Genomic DNA, 12,158 nt, shown 5'->3' with positions numbered 1-12,158 from the left:
CTAAAAATATCAAAATTTAAACTACTGCGGAAAAAAAGACACCTACATCTTGGATGCCCTTGAGGTAAGCTAAAACATACCAAAATTTAATTTCAAAGTGAACTATCCCTTTAAGAGGATTTTTTTTTTCAAAGTTAAATTAATATATTAAATAAATATATTTTATTAGATTTATTTTGTATTTGATAATACAACCATTTTGACACATATTTACTAATAATCATGGTATTTTTATTCTTTTGACAGCCATAGTTTTAACTAATTTTAATGAGTTTAATCATTTTAAAGGTTTAATCATTTAATATTACGGTACACACATTAATAGTGGGTAGATAAAAACATACACTGCAAACTTAACACAATATAAATATTTTCTAATTTTTTGTTTTAAATAATTTGCTTTGGCTTTAGGAGAATGACAAAATAAAAGCCAGATATTTGATTTTAAAACATGTTGTGGTAACACTGTTTTACAGTGTCCTTGTTACATATACTTACTGTAGTAATAACAGTAAATTATACATAATTACACGCTACTAACCCAAAACCAAACTCTAGCCCTAATTGTATAGTGAGTACATGTTGTTAATTAATATTACTCAGTACTTAAATCTATAGCTACACTGTAACAAGGACACCTTAAAATAAAGTATAACCCATGTTTTCTTTATTATATTATGCTTATTTTTTGTCACACATTAAAAACGTGTTTTTATACATGAATATATATGATATATCATATATAAGCAGACTGTGTGTATTGTACCTGTAAGCTGCAGAGACCTGTAGCTCTCATGTCTCGCAGCAAAGCAGCCTGCAGCTCAACACTCAACACGCTGCAACTCTTTTGGCCCTCAGCCAGGAACATCTGTAGCTCTAAGGACACCTGCACTGTCTGCAAAACCTGAGGCTCTGATTGACATCATAACCACACAGACGCTCAGTAATTAGAGCAACAAGACTTTATAGAAAGACAAATCCCAAAAGGAAATACTGCAACAACCTGTGAGCATTTTAACAGGAAAATAGAACATTGTGTGTGTGGCCTTTACTTTGGCAGGCGTAAGACAGTGGAGCATCATCAAGCCAGTTTTTCGACTGTGGATCACACAGGAAGCTGGCGACAGGAAGGGTGTTGACATAACCTTGGTCACAGAACAGCTCACAGCGCTGCGTCTGCTGGCCCGTAACATTCGCAGTGCTACAAAGAATGGCACCATGGGAAATGTCTCCGTATGGAAGGGAGCACTCAGGAACTGAAAAGGGAAACAAATAAGGGAAATTCATGTTGCCATAAGCATATGCCAGAACTGAAGTCAACAAAATCAACTGAAAAGGGAAACAAATAAGGGAAATTCATGTTGCCATAAGCATAAGCCAAAACTGAAGTCAACAAAATCAACTGAAAAAGGAAACAAATAAGGGAAATTCATGTTGCACAAGCATATGAAACATTTAGTATTATCAATGCTGCTTAACATTTCTTTTCTTTTTTTACATTTTTGAATGATACCATTCAAACATTTGTGGTAAAACTAATAAAATGACAGAAAATAACTTTTATTCATCAAGGATGCATTAAATTGATGTAGAGTGACAATGAAGACATTTATAATGTTACAAAATATTACTATTTATTAAATGCAAATAAATACTGTTCGTTTAACTTTTTATTAATCAAAAAGTCCTTAAAAAATATAACCATTTCCACAAAAATGTTAAGCAGCATAACTGTTTTCAACATTGATAATAATAAGAAATGTTTCTTGAGCACCAAATCAGCAAATTAGAATGATTTCTGAAGCATCATGTGACACTGAAACTGGAGTAATGATAGTGAAAATTCAGCTTTGCCATCACCAGAATAAACTACATTTTAAAATATATTTAAATAGAAAATCTGTAATAATATTTCACAATATCACTGTTTTTACTGCATTTTTGGTCAAATAAACGCAGCCTAGGTGAGCATAAGAGACTTCTTACAAAAACAAACAAAAATGTTAGTGTTTCCAAGCTTTTGACAGGTACTGTATCCATGCAAATTATATTTTTATTTATTTATCTTCATTCGCAAGCTTTAATCAAAATAACAGTGACATCCCTTCTCTTCTCTGATGACATTTACCGGTTAGAGGGCAGGACAACCTGTCACTCACATGAAATCACAGCAATAACAAACCACAACTATCCAATCAATTCCCGATTGACAAAATAAAGTACCACCCTACATTTTTTTCTCGTTTGAGAAGCCGTTTCACTTGTGTATGGATTTAACAATAGGGAAGAAAAGACTATCGCAACCTCCGTTTCATGCTGACTTTAAAGAAATGCAGAGAGTGACCTAATTCACTTACTATCACAGGCTGGGGTTTGTCCTGTGCTGCGAGAGGTCCGTGTTTTCAGCAGCTCCTTTCCACTTTGAGAAACACACCAACAGTCGGACAGGTCACACTGCAGGGGTAAGAACCGCTGCCCGTCCCGCACACATTCAGGCTCATACCCCACACCGACCTCTCTCTGCAATGCCAGAGTCTTCTGTAGAGAACACCAACCTGGACCTAGAACACACAAAATAATACAAAGGTCTGACGTGGTACATTTCTCAACACCTTGCGACCAGACACGGTACTTAATGTTGGTGCTGGAACATCATTCTTATCAACCAATCAGATGTTAGGAATAGTTTTTTGGCTCAGGTGAAAATTCTTAACCCTGTGGTCATGACCCCATATGTTAAGATGTACAGGGTAGCATTTCTATGAACTATATATTCATTTTGAGCGTAGTTTTTTTAGGTTATATTTATATATATATATATAAAAAGTATAAATATTTATAATACTTAAAATATTATGTGAAATGTACACTACAATGATGAAGGGCTGTTGAACGCAGGGCTTTTTTTTAGATGCATTTTTTAACTTGAAAAACGTGCAGCTCATTCGTTGAAACTAAATTCCTATCACCCTTTATTCCCTAAGGTTTTATGGTTAGGTTACAGTTAAGTTGATGAGGATGGATGGATGGATGGATGGATGGATGGATGGATGGATGGATGGATGGATGGATGGATGGATGGATGGATGGATGGATGGATGGATGGATGGATGGATGGATGGATGGATGGATGGATGGATGGATGGATGGATGGATGGATGGATGGATGGATGGATGGATGGATTACATTGCAGTTCTCCAGAGGGATCGGCGATGGCAGGTTGGATGACTTGTCCGGTTATTGGACTCACGCACAACCCCTGCGAATGGCCTGAACTGGTCTTCTGGAGTACTGAAAACTCACCATCCTACAGATGTGCGCACACAAACAATGAGACAGATACACATGAAATGCAAACCTTCAGTAGTTATTATTGAATGTACTTTTTTATGTACAGTACAACCTAAATAACCACAAAAAGAAGGCCTCACCTCCTCACATGAGGGGCTATAAGTGAAAGTGATATTAGAGCTTGTTTGCATCCAATCAGAAAGCAGGAAATGACTTTGGAGCCTTTGGCATGTAGTTTGACCTGGGAGACAAATTATTACAAGTCAGCTTGCAGGCTAAATGATAAAACCCATAAGTAAAACTAGCAGTTCACCCGAACAACCTTGATTATTATTGAAAAGATTTGAGAAAACCAAGAGATTGGACTCTTACACTGCTGAGGGGCCGCAGAACGAGACATCAGAGAGCCTGTGATGTATCTGCCCTCCTCATCAACACACCAACAGTGACCTATGATATCAGACAGAGCAAAAACATGAAAATTATCCAGAAATAATTATTTCAATGTTTTCTTTTGGCAGAAGAATACTACTGTTCAAAAGTTTGGCATCAGCAAGATTTTTTTAAAAGAAATTCATATTTTTATTCAGCAAGTATGTAATAAATTGATTAAAAAATGACAGTAAAGACATTGTAACAAAAAAATCTATTTCAAATAAATGCTGTTTTTTTTACTTTATAGTCAAAGAGGCCTGAAATAAAATTAAAAAATTATTATAAGAACTTTATCTCGAGCACCAAAACAGCATATTAGAATGATTTCTGAAGGATCATGTGACACTGAAGACTGGAATAATGATGCTGAAAATTCAGCTTTGCCCTCACAGGAATAAATTATATTTTAAAATAAATAAAATAGAATCCAGTTATTTTATATTGTAATAATATTTCGCAATATTACTGTTTTTACTGTATTTCTTTTTATCAAATAAATGCAGCCTTGGAGAACATAATAGACTTAACATTAATAGCAAAAACATTAAAACATCTTAACAACCCGTTTTAAACTGTATATGCCAAGCTGTTTATATGAAGTAAGAAGTACCGGAGTATGGTCTCACCTGTGCTTTGGTGGCACTGATTGGGCAGCCACTGGCCATAAGCATCACACTGAGGGATATAGGGCTGGTACCCCAGCATTAAACTTTGTCTGTCTTTGTCACTGGCCATCATTCTGCTCTGCCAGTAGAAATGTAGGGCTGTAAAGAAGCGAAAGCATATTTAATATTAGTGTGGGTAGAGCTTTATAGCAAATAAAGACTTGTTAATAAAGACTATAGACTTGTTGAATGACAAAATAACTTTATAAAATTCATACACTCCACAGTATAGTACATAGTGCATAAGTATAGTGTACAAGTGCATAGTGTATGATGAATCATTTGGGACACATTTTCAGGGTTTTCTCAAGCATTACTTTCTTCTGCAGCATCTTTTAACTTTCATTGTGAGACAGATAAAACAAAAGACTGTACTGGAATGAGCTGCGAGTCTCAATGCTGAGTTGATGTTGCTCAGCAGAGTTTGAGTGATGGGGATCTTTGAGGACCGTGTCTGCTCCAACTCCACAGGGCTCAGATAGACACTCTCAGCCAGGAGGAAACCGTACCCCACAGGCACATGCGAATTGTTTGAAGCAAAGATTAGTTCCTCAGCCTGCTTCCGGAACTCAGAGACCTGGCTTTGAACCATAGAGCATGGACCTGGACCTGAAGAGACACACAAATGAGATATCATGAAGATGATTTAAATAGATTATAAAGCAATACTTGAGCAGATAGTAATGCCACTACATATATTAATTACTATTGTGTATAACTCACATTTGGGAATTTGTCCAACAGGAGCCTTGCTATCTGCTAGCATGTCTCCTTGAGGGTTAACGCACCAGCATTGACGCAGGTGAAAGCTCCCAAGAGGAACACTGAAGTCTGATAGCAGACCTGGATAACCAGAATCTTCTCTTCTGATCAGTCTCCAGAAAGATAACGGGTTCAGAAAAACTGATGGTCCATAATTGGCCTCAACGCTCCCTTCTAACAAGTCAGATGGAACATCAGAGAACTTCTCAAATCTCGCCAGGACAGGGAATACTCTGTGGTGCCCAGCCTTGAACAATTCAGATACTAAGGCTCGGAATGACGCCATTGCTTCAGTGTTTCTTGCATAGGCTCGCAGAATTCCAAGAAGTTCTGAGACGGGCAGGTCTTGTCCGGAATTTATGATCTGAACCCACTCACGGTAGAAGTCATTCACTTGTTCTGGAGGTCCATCGCACTGGATCTGGTTCCAGCTGCCATCATATGCACAATGAGGTATGTACACTTCAGAAAGCTGGGTTACAGAAGATGGATCTGTGAGAACAGAGCGGATTGTGGACAGGAATTTATGGATCGCTGTAGCCTGGCAGCTTGTTGGACCTTTGGAAGATCAATAGAGGATAATATCAAAAATCATAAAACATAATATTAAGATGTCAATCCAAGTTGTTCATTTCAGATTTGTATAATCAGTGTTAATATGATGCCATTTCTGTATAGAAAAGGGCTTTTGTTGTCAATAAACTGCATGGCATTATGGTGCATTTCCGGTTTCTGCAGCCATTATGTAGTTCATTATGTAAATCTGAGAAATAAAGTCGCAATTCTGAGAACTAAAGGTTCAATTATGAGATTAAAGCTGCAATTATAAGATCACAATTGCAAGATATAACATTTATATTTATGCATTTGGCAGATGGTTTATCCTCTATATTCTGAACTACAGGAATGAGTATAAAGTCACAATTATGGAAAATAAGTCAATTTCTACATAGTGCCACAATTAACTCTGAGACAGAAATTTGCTTTTATACACTTTCAGAGAGTCATTGGGATAGTAGCCTTCAAGAGACAACATTGTACCAACAACAACATTATCCCTAAAAGGATCCTAGTCGTACTCTAAGGTACAAATATGCACCTTTTAGGGGTAGATAAGGGTAAACAAAGTTACCCCTTTAAGGGTACTTCCCCAGTGACAAGCTACTGTACCCCTACAGGTAAAAATTTTACCAGCGTAGGTTACATAAGGCTGACTATGAAATGTGTTCCACATTCAGCTTAAAGTACACCGACAAATTTGAGAGTAAAATAAATAAAAGCAAATAACAAAACTTTGAAAGAAGCCTTGAAAAATTGAAAGCACCTAAGCTCCATAAAACAAGATCTCTATAATGCATACATTTTGGCTGGTTGTCTATTACATATGAGCCAGATCATTTAATGTGCGTTTAATTAAATGAATGAACATAGCTCTGTAATTAATCATCTGTGTTTAGTGTTCAGACTCACATTGAAGAGAGCTTCCTGAACTCTGAATGCTGAGTTTTGTTCCAGATCGGTCCACGCAGAAACAACTTTTGCCAAGGCACTGTCTTGCTACATAAGCACCATCAGTCTCACATTTAGGAATGAAGACCTCAGATCCTGCAGAACTACTGGCTTTGACTGCAATAGCTATCTTACGTTCTTTCTCACACTGAGATAAGCATCTCGGTCTGGACCCAGTAGTGCGAGAACCTGTTATCTCCAGACCACGAGAGTCCACACACCAACACTCTGTGCCCTGACATTGAACTTCTTGGTATAGTCCATTCTCAGTGCACTGGGGTATGTATAAAGTCAAGGTGGAAGTCACAGACTTACAAACATCTGATTTCTGGAAAATTGCACGAAACAGTTGACCCAACTGGGTGCTTTCATTTGCCTTCAGCTGTTTGATGGCCTCTCGAAGGGTAGTGAGAAACTGCTCATTCTCAAGAGCCATTGAAACAAGTTTAATCATATCTCGGTTGATTTTCAGGTTTACAGAACGACCAAACGCATCAGAAATCTCCTGGTCTATATTAAGACTGGCAGAGTCGTCTGCAAAGGTCTTGGCCAACTGCATCAAGCCGGTCCCGGCCTGCATCAGACCAACTTGACTAAAAACTTGACTGAAACTCAATGTACCACTGTTTCCAACATTGCCAGTGAAGTTGAAATTGCCAGCATTCTTCAGGAATTTTCCTCCAAAGAGATTCTCCTGGAGTCTCTTGGGATTCGGGGCAAGAGCAATAGCTTTTAGGGCAAGAGCCCCAGAGGGAAACATCCCTTGAAGGAGCTCTGCCAGGATTTCTCTGACATTTGGATGCTCCAACTCTGGCAACGACTGCAGAAGACCAGAGTTAGCCAAAAGCTCCTGGAATTCAGGACTGCAAGTACCAAGAAAAGAGAGGGTGTCTTTGGAAACGGAGAACACGTTGCTCTTGCTGAAGTCTCCAGCTGGGCCATTAAAAAGCCTGGAGAGGGCTTGTCTCCTCTCAGACAGGCAGTCTTTCACTCCAGTGCCTAAACAAACAAGAGAAACAACATTAGTCAGTGCACAAACTCCATTCTACTTAAAAAATTTAAGGGACCGCTAAACCATAAACTCTCAGAACTCAAAGATTAGATTTTGCTTCATCGGTCCCTTGGCAGGTAAAATCAATTAAATACGCTTAAAGATCACTATTATTATAGAATAAAATGTACAATTAAAGCATGCATTTCTACTGCTAGATTGGATTAATTTGAGTAGTTCACAATGTGTTTACAGATGTATTTTTACTTTATGTACTATTTGACTACCTACTCATTAATGTTACTGATTGATAAAATCAAGATTTACTGTTACTAGAGATGCTGAAGAGGCATCATGGCACATAAGTATGGAATATACTGTGAAATACACACAAATGCAATTAAAGCCAAACTCACTACATTTTGGTAGTCCATACTGGCGTGTGCCAAAGATCTCTTTACCACCAGCATCCACACACCAGCACTGGCCACCGGACTGACACTGGGTTGGCACATACACTCCATTATCAGTACAGGAGGGTACAAAGGAATTACCAGCCTGAGTAGCTGCAGCCCGTTCACTCTCGCATGGGGTGGGACCTTATGAATACAAAAAGAATTGGGCACTGTTGGGTTGAGTACCTATACTATTATACAGATGTAGCAAGTGTTAGAAATGCTAAGAGGTCAATTTTAAACTTAAACCTAATAAAAACTAACATCTTAAATTGACCCGAGAAGCAAAAATGCTTATCTTTAATGATATTTAGATATTTTTACTGGAAAACAATGCAAAAAAAAATTATTTATGATTTTTACAGTGCATGACCATCATTATAGTTCCTTTCCTTTTCAACCAAATTTTGCATACATCTAAATTTCCCACTGACGGCGAGCTGGACAGCAAGGTAGCGGCGCTGTAGGATTCGATACATGTTTGACTGTGCAAATGCCATTCCTGCAGTCAGGTCTGAAAACGCTGTGTCGTACACCTCATCCAAAAGCAGCTCCACACCTAAACAAAATCAAAACAATTTATCATAATACAGCACACAAAATTTCACAACTTGATCAGGCCAAATTAATCCCTGAATGACAACAAAATCATAGCACCACTTGACATTTAGGTGATGCTTTAATACAATTTGATTTATGGTTCACTTATTGACAGGGACAGTTGCCCAGGAGCAAACAGAGTTCACTGCTTTGCAAGAGCACAATGGTGATAGTTTATGGATCACAACTTGCAGGGTTTGAACTTTTGTCCCAGTTCTGTAACCTGAAATGTAACGGAAGAGGTGTGTATCACCTGTGCTTGGCATCTCTCTTCCACGACTGTCTGCACAGAAACAATAACTAGATAGCTCTGGGTAGGCCTTTCTGAAAACACTAAAGGTCTGGAACACTTCTGGGTCTCTGTTGATGAAAAGAAACGTCAGTTAAATTAGTCACTTGGAGTAGATGTATTTTAAACTAAAGAAAACAGGAAAATTAGGAAAAGGGAAAACAGTTACAAATGCTTCCTCTATCTGACACAATACTGCAGTCTAGTGGTAAAACACGCATGCTTGGGCTGGTTTCCCAGATGCAAATGTCTAGCCCTTCACTAAAAGAGCTTTCAGAAGGGAATCTTTATTCAATTAAATGACAACTTCATATGAGAAAATAATCCTTATTTGACAATTTGGGGTCAGTAAGATTTGTATTTATTATTTTAAAGAAATAAACATTTATTCAGCAAGAATGCAATGAATTGATTTAAAAAAAATATATGTATATATGCTGTTTGAACTTTAAATACAGCAAAAAGTACTAAAATGTATCATGGTTTCCACAAAAATATTAAGAACCACAAATGTTTTCAACACTGATAATAACAAGAAACATTTTGAGCACCAAATCAGCATATTGAATGATTTCTGCAGGATCATGTGACACTGAAGACTCGAGTAATGATGCTGAAAATTCAGCTTTGCCATCACAGGAATAAATTACATTTCAAAATATATTAAAATAGAAAACACTCATTAAAATTGTAATAATATTTCACAATATAACTGTTTTTTTGATCAAATAAATGCAGCCTTGGTGAGTTTACAAGACTTTTTCAAAATAATGAAAAGAAAAACTTATCGACCCCAAACTTTTGAACGGTAGTGTAAGGTTTGAAGAAAAGGCATGTCTCACCTGTTAAAGGTGTGTAACAGATCAAAGATCATCCTGTCAGAGGTGTTGACAAACTTGCACTGCACAGGTAAAAAGCTCCCATCATCTGAGCACTGAGGGGGAGAGGGTACTCCAAAACCATGAAGGAGTCGCCGCTGTCTCACCTCACAAACACCAGGACCTAAGGTCAAGGGTTTAGAATCATTTTACATTAAAATAGCTATGAAAACACATAAGCAGATAAAACTCTTGATCTTTCATTTAGAGACTCATCTAAACTGTTCAACTAATGCATCTAGGGAATCAAATGAATACGACACTGAATAAGTGAACTCACACTTTAAGAGTTTTCCATTTTGCCTGGTTCCGTAGATCTCCATGCCTTCTTGGTCCACACACCAGCACTGGCCACGGGACGCATCACACTGCACTTGCTCGTACTCACCTGAGTCCAAACACACTGGCACCAGGGTTGCGTCTGCAGTCTGCAGTGCCTGTTGTCTCTGGAGCTGGCATGAGGTCAAACCTATAGTGAGGACAGAGTGCAGTCAATTCAATGAAATTAAAATGATTCAATGGACACATATAACTTATGATTATACTATATCCTTATGTAAACGTTATCTTAAATATGTTAATCATGCTTAATATTAACAGCATATCTCTGTTGTTGACTTGTGACCTTAAGTGGTTGCACAAGGATTATGTTTGGGTTCCCAAAGACACCAAGCAAATACACTAAAAGTTTAGGGCCGAATGGATTATTTAAATGTTTTAGAATGAAGTCTCTTATGCTGACCAAAGCTGCATTAATTTGATCAATAATACAGTAAAAACAGTAATATTGTGAATTATTATTACAATTTATTTTCTATTTTAATATATTTTAAAATGTCATTTATTCCTGTGATTGCAAAGCTGAAGTTTTAGCATCATTACTCCAGTCTTCAGTGTCACATTATGCTTCAGAAATCATTCTAATATGATTTTGTTGCAGAAACATTTCTCATCATAAATATTGAGAAGTGCTGCTTAATATTTTTGTGGAAATGCTTAATTTTTTATGCTGCTCTATTGAACTGCCTATTCAAGAAGGGGTTTTTTTGAACAAATGTAAAGGCCTTTACTTTTTCAAATCAATTTACTGCATCCTTGCTTCATAAAAGTATCAATCAATGTAACAATCTTGCAAAAAATTTAAGTTCTTACTGACACCAAACTTTTGAACGCTAGTGTAAACATAGAAATGTGACTGGCATTCAATCAAATAATATGTTTATTATAGAAAAATAAAAATTTAATAAATTAAAATAAACAACTGATATTTATTCACGTCTTACATCAGGGTTTTCAAGGACCGCAAATGCAAGTAAAGCCACTTTTCTTTTAAACAGAGGACATGTTGTCAAGTTGAAGTATGAAGAAGGGCTTACAATGAACAGTGGATCCATTTTGTCGACTCCCAGGTATCTCAATTCCCTCTGCATTCACGCACCAACATTCACCACCTCCACGATTACACTGAACATGCCTACAAGAATGGATTTCTTTTTCAGACTTTCACAAACAACATGGAAATACCATGGTACATTTATATGATGATATATACAGCATCGGTCCAGTTAGTGCACCTGAAGCGGCCATCCTCAGAGCACTGGGGGATGTGCTCATGTTCCTGAGCTGCACTGACAAACCTGAGCTGCTCACATTGACTCAGACTCTCTGTCTCCAGCTGGTATTCTAAAGGTAAAAAATGTATAATAATAATAATAGGTGAATGAATTTCCTAGTCCATAAAAATACAGCTCCCAGACAGTAAACATAAAGGTGATGTTGTGATTAGACCAAAGATACTCACCTGAAATCTTTCCACATGTCAGAGAGAAGATGCTAAGCAGTGTGGCAGTTAGACAAAAGAGCGCCATCTCTTCCATGTTCTGCATCTTCTCTAGGATGCAAGAACTCTCCTAGTGAAGGCTACAAAACTGCAGCATCTTTTATACCATAGCTAAGATGTGCACTGTCATACCTGTTCAGCATTCTGTTGTTTTACAAATTTGTCTACCATAACACTAACCTCTCCAAACTGGTTAAAGTACCTGGTGGTGAATAAGAACATTCTGGACATTGTAAAGTGAGCAGCCAAGCTTGAACTTTTGAGAGTGCTTCTTTAAGGAGAAACAGCTTCATCAGTCTTCTGAAAACCACTTCCAACAGAGCTGTGCGTTGTTACCTCTCTTATGTTGTTGCCTTCATATTTAAACAAAAAAGAAAATACTCTTTTAAAGAACTCAAATTCACACACGATACAGACGGTTTATAAGGCAGAGTAAACTTAT

The 12,158-nt window shown here is 37.3% G+C and overlaps 1 protein-coding gene across 1 annotated transcript in view; it reads right to left on the bottom strand.

Annotated features, from left to right (window-relative positions):
• The window catches only part of tg (thyroglobulin), a gene marked incomplete at its 5' end in the record, with an annotated part of 35,390 nt that extends 23,628 nt beyond the window's left edge, over positions 1–11,762 (bottom strand). Inside the window, 18 exons of the mRNA XM_081389385.1 lie at positions 767–912; positions 1,053–1,256; positions 2,358–2,561; positions 3,188–3,308; positions 3,433–3,533; positions 3,665–3,742; positions 4,354–4,491; positions 4,768–5,001; positions 5,116–5,712; positions 6,625–7,662; positions 8,071–8,253; positions 8,525–8,668; positions 8,963–9,069; positions 9,841–10,000; positions 10,157–10,345; positions 11,253–11,350; positions 11,451–11,559; positions 11,678–11,762. Coding sequence (XP_081245511.1) covers positions 767–912; positions 1,053–1,256; positions 2,358–2,561; positions 3,188–3,308; positions 3,433–3,533; positions 3,665–3,742; positions 4,354–4,491; positions 4,768–5,001; positions 5,116–5,712; positions 6,625–7,662; positions 8,071–8,253; positions 8,525–8,668; positions 8,963–9,069; positions 9,841–10,000; positions 10,157–10,345; positions 11,253–11,350; positions 11,451–11,559; positions 11,678–11,762 — 3,936 coding nt within the window. The remainder of the gene's footprint in view (positions 1–766; positions 913–1,052; positions 1,257–2,357; positions 2,562–3,187; positions 3,309–3,432; positions 3,534–3,664; positions 3,743–4,353; positions 4,492–4,767; positions 5,002–5,115; positions 5,713–6,624; positions 7,663–8,070; positions 8,254–8,524; positions 8,669–8,962; positions 9,070–9,840; positions 10,001–10,156; positions 10,346–11,252; positions 11,351–11,450; positions 11,560–11,677) is intronic.
• Positions 11,763–12,158: the final 396 nt, after the last annotated feature.

The sequence above is a fragment of the Scardinius erythrophthalmus genome, assembly GCF_964197995.2.
Source record: "Scardinius erythrophthalmus genome assembly, chromosome: 16".
Lineage (NCBI taxonomy): Eukaryota > Metazoa > Chordata > Actinopteri > Cypriniformes > Leuciscidae > Scardinius > Scardinius erythrophthalmus.
The sequence above is the reverse complement of the archived record's forward strand: the minus strand, read 5'-3'. Positions and strand labels throughout refer to the sequence as shown.